This window comes from Natrix helvetica (assembly GCF_964273705.1).
Source record: "Natrix helvetica genome assembly, chromosome: 10".
NCBI lineage: Eukaryota > Metazoa > Chordata > Lepidosauria > Squamata > Natricidae > Natrix > Natrix helvetica.
In genome coordinates, this window is record NC_138561.1 from 21,600,068 (window position 1) to 21,614,560 (window position 14,493).

At 49.8% G+C, this 14,493-nt stretch overlaps 1 protein-coding gene across 3 annotated transcripts in view; it reads right to left on the minus strand.

Moving 5' to 3' along the window:
• Positions 1-14,493, minus strand: part of GSE1 (Gse1 coiled-coil protein) — a 167,151-nt gene that overhangs the window by 112,788 nt on the left and 39,870 nt on the right. For 2 of the 3 annotated variants that reach the window (XM_081963458.1, XM_081963459.1), the window contains exon 2: positions 10,695-10,857. In XM_081963458.1, coding sequence (XP_081819584.1) covers positions 10,695-10,857 — 163 coding nt within the window. Of the gene's footprint in view, positions 1-5,479; positions 5,634-10,694; positions 10,858-14,493 lie in introns of those variants that run through there. The other variant, XM_081963460.1, reaches the window with a different exon arrangement.

The window sequence follows — 14,493 nt, forward strand, 5'->3', positions numbered from 1 at the left end:
CTTTCACATATATATGTGTTTATTTTTTGATGTACGACCGTAATCAAGCCTGAAATCAGGGCCCTGTCGTGATAGCTGTTAAGCAGGACATTAAGTGGTCATGGCCAATGTCACGTCCTTTTTTTATAGCAGTTGTAAAGCGAACCCTGCAGTTGTTAAATGAACCCTTGGTTTGCTATGGGACTTTTTTGTTGTTGTTGCTGGAAACCAGAAGTAAACAAGTTTCTATCAACAAATGTCATAAATTGAGATTACGTGACCACGGGATGCTGCAAACAGCACTAAGGCAGGTTGGATGCCATGCCCAAATTGCAGTCGTGTGTGTGTGTGTGTGTGTGTGTGTGTGTGTGTGTGTGATGGCCATCAGAACTTCGAATCACTTAGATAAGAGATGAAAATAAGAGGAAAACTGTTAGTATGTGTATGATGAGAATACTGATGTTTGATGTTAATATATTATTACTAGAAGATATTAAGGAGAAAAACGGAGAGTTTTGTAACGTTTCAATGCTCAATATATTATAATACTAAACTTAGGGAAATAATGTTAATATGAATGTGAAAGACGTGGCAAAAGAGGAACGATGTGGCACAGAGATGTTTGCACCCAGACGACACACTGCAGAAGGAAAGATGGAACGTTTGTTTTTTGGAATTGAAAAATATTATTAAAAAAACACTTTATTGAAAAAAAGAAATAAAAGAACTTTGAAATCTGGACCATAAGTATCTTTTAAGGGTCGAGGGGTGTGTGGGGGGGTGTACACACAGACACACTTACACACGTAGTCAGGGAGTGCTTGACTTACAACAATTCATTTAGTCACCATTCAAAGTTAACATTTGGCCCAGAAAAAAGTGGCTTATGGCAGCTTTTTACACCATCGGGGCATCTCCAAATTCAGACGCTTGGCAACTGACTCGTATTTATGACCACTGTCATGTCCCGGGGGGAGGGGCAGTTGTCACATGTTTGATCTCCATTTGCGGCCTTCTGGCCAGCAAAGTCCACAGGAAGAACCAGGTTCACTTTACAACCACGTTGCTAACTTAACAACTGCAGAGATCCACTTTACAACTTTGGCAGGGCAAAGCTCACTTAACAACCATCTCGCTTGCTTAGCAACAGGAATCTGGGGCTCCCTTGTGGCCATAAGATGAGGACCGCTTGTGTTATCTACCTCGGCTACTCCCCACGGATTCTGGGCAGCTCACAAACGCCAACGCAAGGCCCCGGAAGCTGTTCATAAACCCAGAGAAGCTTCACTGGGCGGTTCTAGGCTCTCCTGACCGCTGACCTGGTTCCAGAGGATTTCCACAGCCAGCCTGTTCCCGGGTCCAGCCAACCCGCCTCCCTCCCTGTTGCCCAGCAGGGTGTGTGAACCGAGACACAACGCCAGCTCCTCACCTACCCAGCCAGGCCCCGCCTGGTGAAGTAGGTGTCCAGTCTTGCAGCTCGACAGGCAGCAACGCAAGACGGGCTCCCATAACTGGGCCAAACTCCTCCCCAGGCAAATGCCTCAATTTGGCTCGGGACAGTTACTGACCGCAGCTGAAAGAAGTCGGGTTTGGGCCCTTCTGATGGAAGGTGGTCCTCCGCGTACGGCCACAATTGAGCCCAGTGTTGATGTTGTTAAGTGAGAAATTTATTGAGTGAGTTCTGCACTCAACTTTCCTTGCCAGAGTTAGCAACAGCAACAGCCCTTATATACCGCTTCACAGTGCTTTTACAGCCCTCTCTAAGCGGTTTGCAGAGTCAGCCTCTTGTCCCCAACAATCTGGGCCCTCGTTTTACCCACCTCGGAAGGATGGAAGGCTGAGTCAACATTGAGCCGGTCAGGATCGAACTCCTGGCTGTGGGCAGAGTCAGCCTGCAATACTGTATTCTAACCACTGCGCCACCAGGGGCTCAGTTGTTAAGTGAATCACTGCAGTCGTTAAAATAGTAGCACGGTTGTTAAGCAAATCTGGCTTCCCTCCATTGACTTTGTCAGAAGGTCTCATGGCCCTGGGACACCGCAACCGTCATAAATATGAGTCAGTTGTCCACCATCTCAATGTAAACCACGTGACCATGGGGAATGGCACAATGGCCGTTAAGTGTGAAAAATGGTCAGAAGCCACTTATTTCAGGGACGTCGTAACTTTGAACGGTCACTAAATGAACTGTTGTAAACCGAGGGCTACCTGTGTTGCAAAGGGAAGCCAGGGTGCCCTGCAAAGCCAGAGAGATTCACATGTTTCCAAGGCGGAGAATGGAAAACGTTGCCTTTGACTTGGCCTCCGAACCTCCACTGAAAACCACCAGAGCGTTGGCGAAATTCAATTCCACCCAACGCATCAAAGCATGCCAACCGTCCTCTGGAGATGGAGATTTATTTCTCTACTTTGATAATTTAGGGAACCACCCATCTCCCATGCCCACACATCCCGAGAACTGGCAGCAGAAGGCCAGGGAGTCTGGCTGGGGTGCACACATTGCATTAAGCCGTAAATCAGGGTTTGCTAACCACAAACCACAATGTTCAAATACCACACTCCCGCTGTAATCCAAGAAACAGGGTGGGGAGCTAACCACGTTGACTCCCCTAATTCAAGGACAGCAGAGAGGCAGCTCTCCCAGTGAAGGCCGCCGTGATGCAAGGCACAACATTGTTGGGGGGGGGGGGAGAGTTGGTCAGTCTACATTTTTAACCATGGTTTATGGAGGAAGCCGTAACCACACGGTTTGCATCCAGAGGTAATACCTCAGGCCTGCTGGCTGGAGAATTCTGGGAGCTGAAGTCCACAAGTCTTAAAGTTGCCAAGTTTGAAGACCTCTGATCTAAGTGGAGAGATTGCAGAGGAAGGGATTGCAAGAGAGTAAATTATGCTGGCTGGAGAATTCTGGGAGTTGAAGTCCACAAGTCTTAAAATTGCCAAGTTGAAGACCTCTGCTTTAGGCCAACCCTTTTCCTTCACAACCTCAAAGTCATCTACAAGTAGAGGCCACCAACATCATCTTGGCTTCTACAAGAAGCCTATTTGACTTTCAGCCCACTGTGCTAGGAAACATGCCACAATTAATAACTGGGTTCTATTTTATGCTATCTTGAGCTTCTTTCTGACACTTTCCTGTTTTCCTGGCTCATGTTTTACTAACAGTCACCACATACATTTCTTCAAGGTCATCTTTTTACACTTCTCCATCGATGCTGGACAACAAGGGGGCCACAACTTCTCAGCCGCATGCTGTAGTCCAGCAGAGTTTCACTGCTACCTTAAGAATTTTTGAGCATTCTAAAACATATGAAGAAACATACGAAACATATGGCTAGTCTCGAGAAAAGAAGGAGTAAGGGTGACATGATAGCAGTCTTCCAGTATTTGAGAGACTGCCACAAAAATGAGGGGGTCAAGCTATTCTCCAAAGCACCTGAAGGCAGGACAAGAAACAATGGATAGAAACTAATCAAGGAGAGAAACAACCTAGAAATAAGGAGAAATTTCCTGACTGTGAGAACAATCAGTAGAGTGCTTTGCCTTTATAAATTGTGGATGCTCCAACACTGGAAGTTTTTAAGAAGAGACTGGACAACATTTTGTCTGGAATAGTATAGAGTTTCCTGCTTGAACAGGGGGTTGGACTAGAAGACCTCCAAGGTCCTTTTTCCAATTCTGTTACTGTTCTATTACCGTTGCCATACAGATGACTTTACCAATTTCCCCTCTCTAATCGTCTTTAAGATATCTCCCTTTTTCTTTGCTAAAGCTTTTCCTTCTTTTGGAGCCAATTATAAAATTAAGTTACAAAAACAGTATATTAAAGTATGAAAGAAATTACAGAGAGCAGTTCAGCACTATCAGTCTATACGTCTGTAGGGAAGCTCTTTATATAAAAAAGCAGAATAGTACCCAATTTTTGGAGGAGTGGGGGGGGGTGAGCAAGCAAACAAACGCTTGCTTTCAAAATTGGGCTGGATTGGGTCAAGAGGAGAAAACATTCCTGGGAAATTGCTAATGGGAAAGAAGGTCAGCAAATGAACTATGAATATCTTCTTAAGCCAATGTTGCTCAATTTTGGCCCCTTTAAGAGCGGTGGACTTTGTCTCCCAGAATTCCCCAGCCACAGGGAATTCTGGGAGTTGAAGTCCATTTCTCTTAAAGTGACCAAAGTTAAGAAATACAGTTATAAGGCCCCCAGCTCCTCATCCCCTGATCCAAAGTGGAGAATATACAGCAAACCTTGGGCTGATTCACAATACACACCAACATACACAAACACCATTACCAAAGAAAACACAAGGCTTCTTGCAGCAACTGCTGTAAAGGACCCGGAGGCCTTCAGCAAAAAAAAAAAACCCAAAAACAGCTCTGAAGTTTTTCCTCTCCTTATTTTTAATACCTTCTGTTGGCATTTTAAGTTTAATTTATTTCCTTTTTTGATGCCGATGTAGCGAAGGGTTGCTTTTAAACCTGCTTTAAACTGGGGGTGTTCTTTAACCCGCTTGGACACGCTTGGAAAGGAAGAGGCAAAAATAGAAAAACGAATTTTGAATACTATTCTGCAACAGTATTTACACACACACACACACTTCCAGCCTTCTGGCTTTTAAACTCCCCAAATCGAAGCCCCTTTAAACGGTTGTCAGAATCCGCTTCTCGCTTACACGTGTTAAAAGTCAGAAGACCGACTATTATTCAGGACTTGTCCAACCCGGGCAAGATTAATGCAGAAAAACGGCGATTCCCTTATAGGAATTCTTCTTTTACAGAGTGTATAAAAAGACTCGAGACTCTTCCAAGTGGACACGGAAAACACGTGTGGAGGGAAAGCCTGCTCCGGGGGGGTGTGCATTCAAGCTGGGGAGAGGGGTTTCCTCTCTCCCCCCACCCCTGCGCCGCAGACGTCAACAACTGGAAACCCTCGCAAGCGAAACGGGACGCCCGAGGATCGCTCGCCACTTGCGGGGCACCGCTGCCCATTCATCCCGTGGCGGGGAATTCCCCAGGCGAGCAGAGGCGCCAGAGTCTCCCGGGGGGGGGGAGGATTCCTTGGAAGGGGGGGCGAGCAAAGCGCTCAATTATGGGTGATGCGCGTCCGGGCCGGAGAGCGCGGCGCTTTTCACTGCCCCCCCCCCAGCTCAGCAAGCGGCTCTTCGCAAGGCTCCCTCCTTTGCCAGCGGCCGGACGCCCTTGCCAAGTCGGGATCCCGAGCCACAAAGCGAGACGCCCCTTCCCCAAGCAAGGCGCGGAGCTCTCCAAAAAGCGGCCGAGGCGCGCTCCTTCTTCTGGCCAGGCGGCCAGCATCCCCGGCCGCTTTCCAAGGCGCCCACGCCAGGCTGTGGGGGCAAGGCAGCGCCTCTGAGCACGCACAGAGCCCCCTCCGGGTGACGTCACCCTTCCCTCCCCCCCTCCCCTTCCCTCCGCCGGTCCGGGAAAGTCGGTCCTCCGGACCATCGCAAATCTGCGGGCATCCCCTGCCGCCCCCTTCACTCACCCAGGCCGGGGGTCCGGGCGGCCCAGCGGGGGCTCCTCCGCTCCTCCATGGCCGGCGCAACTTTCCCGGGCGCGCAGCGGCAGGGCGCACGGCAGCCCTCGGCCTCGCTGCTGGCGGCTGGCTCGCCCGCCCTGCCCGCCCGCCTGCCCCACTTCCTGCTTCTGGCGCTGCTGCTGCTGCTGCTGTGCTCGCTTCCCCCGCCCGCCCGCCGAGGGCCCGGCCAGAGCCAGCCCAGCTGCTCCTGTTCCGCCGCCGCCGTCACCGAGTGACTCACCGGCTCCAAGCGGGCCGCGGGGGCCTCGCCGCCTCCCGCCCCGGGGAAGAGCCGGCAGGGGAGGGTGGGAGGGGGATTCCCCCCCACGCGGGAGCGCGTCCTGGGAAGGCAGCTCCGCCGCGGAGCCCCCTTCGCCCGTGGCCAAGCGGGACAGAGCGGGTGGGCAGCCAGACTGGCAGACGCCGGCGAGGCATTTATTTTGGGGAGGGGGCGAAGCGGCACTCTGCACCCGCTCAGGAAAGCGCTCCGCAACACACACACACACACACAGAGCAGGCAGTCTCCAAACTCCAGCCCAATTCAACTGCGCCCACCAACTGGCGCACCTCTGAAGGATGGCATGGCTTGGCACCCGGTTAACACGGCTTTGCTGATTCGTGCCAGCCTGGACCTTGTTGGGGTTCCAAAACCGCTGTTGGCACAACCAGGGTCTGCTGAATAAGCCAACCTCGCTAAACCCTGGTTGTGGTCTGCAACAACCAGCTGGAAAGGGCGAACCCAAAAGGAGCACTGAAGATGAGGGCGATGGGTGAAGCCAGGAAGCAAATTACAGCGGTGGTGGGTGGTGGGTGGGAGGCATTTGCTTGACAGCCCCCCCCTCCCCTCCAAAGAGGAACTGAGTTTCCCCAAACTTTAAATCAGAAGTAGGGAAGAGAGGAGAGGAGAGGATCTGGATCTCACTAAATTTGGATTTTGTTTTAAAGAGGCTCTTAGGAAAGCCTTATAAAATCCCATCCCAAGTAGCTGGAGGACATTTCAACAAAGAGGGACTTTAGTCAGAGCAGCCTAACAGCAGGGTGTCCACACAGATAAGCAGACCTGGGGGGGGGGAGGGAGGGAGCTGGGAGGGAGGGGTCCCAGCTTTGCATTTTGGCAAACTTCTCTGCATTATTTGCTCAGGGCGCACGGATGCCACCTGCTGTCAGCGCTGAAAATTTTAATTTTATAATGCCTCTCAAGACTTGGAGAAAACAGCAAAACTCACTTGGAAGAACTTTTGTCCTTTCCCCATCCACCCCCCCCCCCCCAAAAAAAAGCATTTTCCCAGCTGTTGTGGGGAAATCCTGAGGAAACCACAGGGGGGAAGGGGGAGCTGGGGCTGAGATGGTATTAAAGCCAAGAAGCCCCATAGAAAGTCTCCCTACACTGGCAGTCCTCAACTTACAACAGTTTGTTGAGTGACTGTTCAGTTCCGACAGCACTGAAAAAAAAAGACATACAAACATTTTTCACGCTTATGACCCTTCTAGCATCCCCAGGGTCAACATGATTTACATTTGGACACTTTGACAACTGGTTCATATTTATGACGGTTGTAGTGTGCCCTGGGGTCATGCAATCCCCTTTGGAGAGCTCTTGACAAGCCAGGTTCACTTAACAACTGTGTGACTAACAACTGCAGGGATTCACTTAACAACTGGGGCAAGGAAAGTCCTTAAAACGGGACAAAATGCCTGACTGAGCAAATGTCTCGCTAAGCGAGACATAAAATCTGGGCTCAGCCGTGGTCGTAAGGAAAGCCGAGAAGCCCCATAGAAGGATGTCTCTCTAATGCATGCTGGCTGGCTGGGGAATTCTGGGAGTTGAAGTCCGCCCATCTTTTTTTTAATTAAAAGAGTTTTGTACAAACAAATTTTCCCCCTTTTCACCCCCCCTCCACACAATATAAATCTCATACAAATGCTATACCCCCCCAACCCCCCCGCAAAAATTCACATTCAAATATTATACCAAACACTTTGCCCCCTCCCCTCCCCCCATCTTAAAATAGATTACTCATAACCCCTCTCCTCCCAGCAAACACTATATAAATTTCTCTTAGATTAATAATAACACATTGATCCCATTTTCTAAGCTAATTTAACATCTATAACTCTTAATATAAATTTCTCCTAGCCTAACAATGTTTCATTAGTCCCATCTTCTAATTTATTCATACATATATATTGCCCCACCCTCCACCCTAACCCTCCCCCTCCCCCACAAACCCACCCCCCTGACTTCCGCTGTATACCACTCTAACAATTCCAAACATCCCATATACTATTTACTCTGATCATCTATCGGTCTAAACATTCTTACCTAAGTCCGCCCATCTTTAAAGTGCTAATTGAAAATCTCTGCCCCTAATATCTTGTGGAAGACTTTCGTCCATCCCATTGCTAACTTTCTACATCTGCAAATGGGGAGATCTCCCGAGATATATACATTCTACAGAGGTTTTAAAAAACAGGAATTTAATTTAATTTTAATTTTAAACAGAAGGGTGCCTTTCATTTTTGTTCCTAACACCCATGAAATCACTAGCTCTGTTTGTGCCAGGAGATGGAAAGGCAAAGGGGCTGGGGGGGGGGGGGCAAACATGGTGTGGGTTTATTTTTTAGAAATCCCTGTCCTGCAAATTTGGTAGCTGAACCCTAAACAGCAAAATTACAGAGCAGAGAGCTTGGGGGGGGGGGGGTGAGGCACCTTAAAGTACACATTTTCCCATGCTGGCTGCTCCAGATTCCCAGAGGAGCATCTGAAATCTGTTTCAGAAGCCAGCAGTTGTGTTTTCAGCCGGGACAGAGCCAGAGATTGGGGGGAAGGGAAGAAAGAAGGGGTGCAAAGCTCACCCAGCACCAACGAGCCACTGTGCCTTGCCAGCTGCACTGCAGGCAAAGAGGCTGGTAAGAAGAATCCGATGTCCCCTTGGTGAGTTGCAGGGCTGGGGGACAGGAAGTCAGGAAAATGAGGCTGGCTGAGGAGGAAAAATTGGAGTGAAGGTCACTCTGGGAAAAGCCTGTGATGAGAAGGAAATCGTAGAATTCTTATATATATATATTCTGGAAAAGTGCCTGCTGGAATGTGTTTGTTGGTCTTGAACTTCCTGCAGACATTCATCCGCTCTGCTGCAAGAGGCCAGCGGAGAAATTGCCCCATTTCTCAACGGGACCCATTGCCCCTCGGGAGTCTTCCTCCGAGGATTACCGATGCTTCCAGAGAAGTATTTGATTGGGCAACAGAGGACTTCATTCACAAAATTGTAAAGATGGGGGTGGGGGGAGGAAGAGATCTGGAAGAATTTTCCCTTTACCGATTTCCTCTGGCATCTGGGCTTCTCTTGCAATGTTTTCCCACGAAGGGTAGGGGTGGGGGCAGAGAGGAAGATGGCATGGCCAGTCATTTTGCATCTAGATAGGTGGTCCTCGCTTTACGACAATTGAGCCCAAACCTATCCCAGAAGCCCTCGGGAAAGTTGCAAATGGAGATCATGTGACCCTGGCACGATCGACTGTCGTAAATGCAGGCTGGCTTGAGCCAAGCGCCCAAATTCTGATCCTGTGACCTTGAGAATGTTGTGGTCAGTCTCTTTCCAGTGCCAACTTTGAAAGGTCACTAAACCAATAGTTCAGAGGTGGCATTCAGCCAGTTCTGACCGGTTCTGGCGAACAGGTAGCAGAAATTTTGAGTAGTTCGGAGAACCGGCAAATGCCACCTCTGGCTGGCCCCGCCCCCATCTATTCACTGCCTCCCGAGTCCCAGCTGATCGGCTGGGTCTTCTTTTGTTGCCCTGCACAGGAGAACGGAGCTGGAAAGCAGGTTGGTGGGGTAGGGAGGGAATGGGGATTCTGCAGTAACCTTCTCCTGCCACGTCCACCAAACCACACCACGCTCACCAAGCCACGCCCACAGAACCGGTAGTAAACATTATTGAATCTCACCAATAGTTGTAGGTCAAGGACTTTTCTGTCTCTACTTTCATAAAATCATTAATTGTCTGAGTTGCAGAGAGTTGGGTCTTGAGCCAGAATAAGCCGAGCGGCTGCAGGAAGAAAGTTTTCCAAAGCAAAACAGATTCCCACGTCCAGGTGACCGATTTGTCCCCACCAATGCCCGAACCCTTTTAGCCATCTTTTCCCATCCGACTGCTTCCCCACTCAACTGGCCTTAGCCAAAGCTTCCTTCCTCCCCAGGCATCATGACCGCGTGCAAAATGAAAACTTGTGCTTCAGTGCATCCCGTTGAAGGAGGATTTATACAAGGGTGACTTTTCCTCAGGGTGGAAAGGACACTGGAATTATCCCACACACACCCTTTACATCTGTAGAAAGTTAGCCCCCAGCTCTCTCCTAGGAGAATGACATATTTTGAGAAATATTAAAAAAAAGCACAATATTCTATTTCCCTGCATGAGAAATGGAGAAACATGGTCTTGGAAAGCAGCCCCTACTTTCCTTAATAGCCCCCAGCAGACGTCAGCACTTAAGAGAGAAAGAGTTGGGTAGCTCTATTTGTAAGCAAATACCCTCCCTCAAGATCCAACAAAGGAAGGATTAGCACTGAGCCACAACAAGAATTGCCCAACACCCCTTCTTTGCATCAGCCCAAATTTCAACCAAACCTAGCTCAGACCAACTCCTAGGATTTGTACATGGCCCCAAGAGTCAATAGAACGCATGTTCTTGCACAGGAACAGGAAGCTCAAGTGCAAAGCCCAAAGGAAAGTATTGAAAAAACCCCACTCTTAAAGCCACGTGGTCAGCTACACCAGAGCCCATGTGGCTCTGCTTCATCATTAAACCATCTTTCCAATCAGCCTCCATGTTTCCAGAGTCTTCCGACTTGGAACGGAACCAGATGGATATTTCTTCCAACACATCTTTACAGAAAGACCAGGCACCATACAGTCATCAAGTGAGGAACAGCTCCAGATTCAGCCCTTCACATCCCCCCTCCCCAAGTGAGAAAAGTCCTTCACATTTGCCCCTTTTACCTCTCCCCAGCCCCCCAATCAGAAGCGAGGTCACCCCCCTTTTCCAGTGTGGACACTGACACGTTACATGCAGCGGGCGAGATCTCTTCTCCCACCTGGCATATTTCTCACTGCTGTACAAGGACACATCCTTTCATGGACACCCACCTACACACCCCTGGTGTAGCCATCAACACAGCACTTACTTGTAGCTGGCGGGGCTGCTTCGTCTGCATTCAAGGTGGCCCTGCACTCCGGCCTGGCTCCGTTTCCCGCAGCCGTGCCCTCTGCGGTGCCTGGAGGATGCTGGGCAGTCTCGTCTGCCACCCCTGGATTTGCACACGGTGCCTCTGAAGGAGGGAGGGGGGCCTAGATCAAAAGAAGGGAGAGAGAAAGGGGTTAGTGGGCACTGTCTGGACATCGGATGCCATAGCTGAACCTCACTTGAGCTCTCCAAAGATTTTTTTCCCCTGCAGTTGGTGGTGGGAACGGGAAGAAGACCCTCCCACACACAAAGGTTGGAGCTGCTTCCAGCTTGAAATGGACCAGTGGCAAACGTCAACCGGATTCATGCTTGCTGACGCATCATTCATCATTCGCTGTCCAAGATGTCAAGTCATGCGAAACCAAAACTAAACCAGCCACACACCCTTCTTGGGAGGACAGCATGTGTTAACCAGGCCAAGTTCTCAGGTCTGGGCAGATGCCGTGGAGAACTTTCACCAGGCCATAGTCATAAGTAAAACCTTTGTGCTCTGTAGGGGATGCTGCGTTTTGGAAACCCATCCCATGGAACCCGCGTGAAGTCCCCCAAATTGTTAAAGAGGAGAACTGAGAGGAGTTATGAGCTTAGCAGGCCCATCTGAAGAAGTTAGAATGCGTCTTCAAAGACTTTTCCCAAGCATCTTTCTAATGGGCAGTCCAGGGTGAGACCCCCCCCTAGGAACCCTCCCCAAAGACCCCCTAGACAAAACCCATGTGCAACCAGACTCAAGGAGGCCTTCTTCTGTCCCAACTCGTGACGGAAGATGCTCAACTCCTCCCAGCTTAGACCTCTGCAAGTAGGAACACCTTGAAGGCATCTCCCTGCTTTGGTGAGAACTCCAAATCCTGACCCACATCACTTTCAGGATCAAAGAGACAAGGTGTTCCAGGCCAGGTGAACACAATAAACAAAGGTGTGGCCTTCCCAGTTAGTCCTTGTTTCACCTTTCAAAACCACCTTCAGTTTGACACAGGTGTCCTTTCATTTATTTCCAGCAGGAGTTGGGCTCTGTGGGTGGGTACGTATGCTCAAACTCGTGAAGAGGTGGTCATTTCACACGGGTATGGGAAACTGAACTTACTCATTTTATTATGTATTAATAACTGCCAGTAAGTATTGGAGGAGGTGGCTGTTTTCAATCATCATCTTAATGAACCCTTAGGTATATACCTTTCCTTTCCTCTGGGCCATTTCTTCTGAACCTTGATAACTTTAAGAAGTGTGAACTTCAACTCCCAGAATTCTCCTGGTGGTTGGGGGATTCTGAGAGTTGAACTCCACACCTCCTAAAGTTGCCAAGGTTGCAAAACCCTGCTCTGGGCACTTCCTCCTACGGCTCATCACTCCGACTCAGAAAAAGTCTGAAAAAGTCACCCTCTGAACCAGGGGTGAGTTCAGGCCGGCGTCACGGCCAGTTTGCTCATCTATGCGCTTTGCGCACATGTGCAGTTCAATAGAAATTGTTCTGTGCATGCGCAGAACTCAAAAGAAAATGATGTTGACGGCAGCAACCAGGGAAACGGTTCGGAGGCATGTCCAGCCTGGGTCGCTGCTGGTTCTGTGACTCAGGCCGGCGGGCGACTACCGGTTTGGCTGAACTGGTGGGAATCCACCGCTGAAAGGCTATCACAGCGAAAAGTGGAGCTCACCCTGGTCTCTTCCAGGCGAGGTCCTTGTGGTTTCATTTTCATAAAGTCTCTCTCTCCCTCTCTCTCTCTCCCTCCCTCCCTCTCTCCCTCCCTCTCTCTCCCTCCCTCTCTCTTTCTCTCAATTACCCAGATTTAACCATGCCAATGCGTGCCCAGGGACTTAAGGAGCCTGGCTTACAACAGCCAATGGCTTCTTCTCATTTCTTTGATTCTGCCTCTCTCCCCCCAATCCGTGACCAAACCTGGCATTTTCCCCACGGTTGTTGTGGTTCTGGATTACACAATGCCCTGATTTTCATAGTAAAAGGGCGTGTGTGTGTGTGTGTGTCTTGCAGAAGAAACAAACAAACATACAAACACGTAGCCCAGCTCCTGGCTTTGCCTCCCTCCCTCCCTGCCTCCCTGCCTGCCTCTCTTCCCCCAAGGCAGCCCAAAGATAACAAAACAGAGCAAGCGTTTCCTATATAAGGCAGGACCCGCATGGAAACTTGTCAGCTGTGGGGGTGACAAGCAGGAGGAGATGAAAGGGAAACGGGCTCCCTGCCTCTTCCCCCAGCGTCTTGATTTACGACGGCACAAGGCCCTCTCCGGTTGATAAATAGAAAGAGGGTTTTTCTTTTTTTTTTAATGGCTGATCCAATTCTTTTTTTTAAGGATTAGTCCTCTAAAGCCGGAGCCGCTAAATAAGATGAATGCTGAGCGCTGAACACGGCGGCCGCGGCGGCTGCGTTGCCACAAAGCTCTTAGGTTCAATGAGGCTCGCAGGCACGCAAAAGCCTATAAATCTACCCTTGGCTTCCTGCGATGGCTTAATTTATGGGCTCCATATGGTGATGCCTCTGTCGTTTAGAAAGAAAGAAACCCACCCGGCCCTCCACGGATCCTGCAACCCTCGGCGTGGCTCTGCCACCTCCCCAGGGGAGCTGGAGGGCGCCTGGGTCGGTCCCAGAGGGGAACAGGGGCCGGAAAGAGGAGGAGGAGGTGAAGCCAGGGTGACAGAGGACCCTGGAACAGGACCGAGAGACTCTGGAGAGAGTGCAGAGAAGACGATTAGGGGGCTGGGGGCTAAAACATACAAACAAAGCGGTTGCAGGAATTGGGCATGTCTAGTTTAATAAACACCACTGATGCACCGGTTCAGACGCTGAGCTTGTCAATCAGAAAGGTCAGCAATTCAGCGGTTCAAATCCCTAGTGCTGCGTAATGGGGTGAGCTCCCATTCCTTGTCCCAGCTTCTGCCAAGCTAGCAGGTTGAAAACACGTGAAAAATGCAAGTAGAAAAATAGGGTGCGAAGGTAAGCGCGATCCGTGCGCCTTCGGCATTTAGTCATGCCGGCCACATGACCCCGGAGACGTCTCCGGACAGCGCTGGCTCTTCAGCTTTGAAAGGGAGATGAGCACCGCCCCCTAGAGTCAGGAACGACTAACACATATGTGCAAGGAGAACTTTCACCTTTACCTTTAGTTTAATAAAAAGAAGGACTAGGGGAGACATGATAGTGGTACTCCAGTATCGGAGAGGTTGCCACAAAGAGGAGGGGGCCCAATCTCCCCTCTCTTAAAAACAGAATTATTACAAATCAGCATCCAGGAAACCTCTACCTCATTGCCACTTCAAGGAAACAAGGCAAAGCTAAACAAAAGTCTCTAGTCCTGAAAATCTGAAAGTGAAAAGGAGCCTTCAAGGGGGGGGGGGCAATTGTGGGTTAAGCTTTCAGAGCTTGGAGGGGGTCAGAAGCAAAAAAAAAAAGCCCCCCCCCACTTCCTATCTACAGAACGGAAGAGTTCCCAAGATGCGCCACCCGTCCAACTGTCTCGGGGGGGGGGGGCAGAATCCCCCCAGCCCACCCCCATCATTGCTTTTCTTTCATATGGCAATCAAAAGCTGTGCCAGAGGTGTTGGAAGGTCAATTAAGGTAAACTTTGGGAGAGACGGAGCTGGTAATGAGTCATTTATTCTTCTGAGCTGAGTTGGGAAGGAAGGAGGAGGCCTCCAGGTGGTTGGCTGCCCATTAAGACACCTATATAAACCCATTTAAGTGCAAATTCCCCACATTTGCAGGAAAGCAATTCTGGAATCTTTTCTTTGCA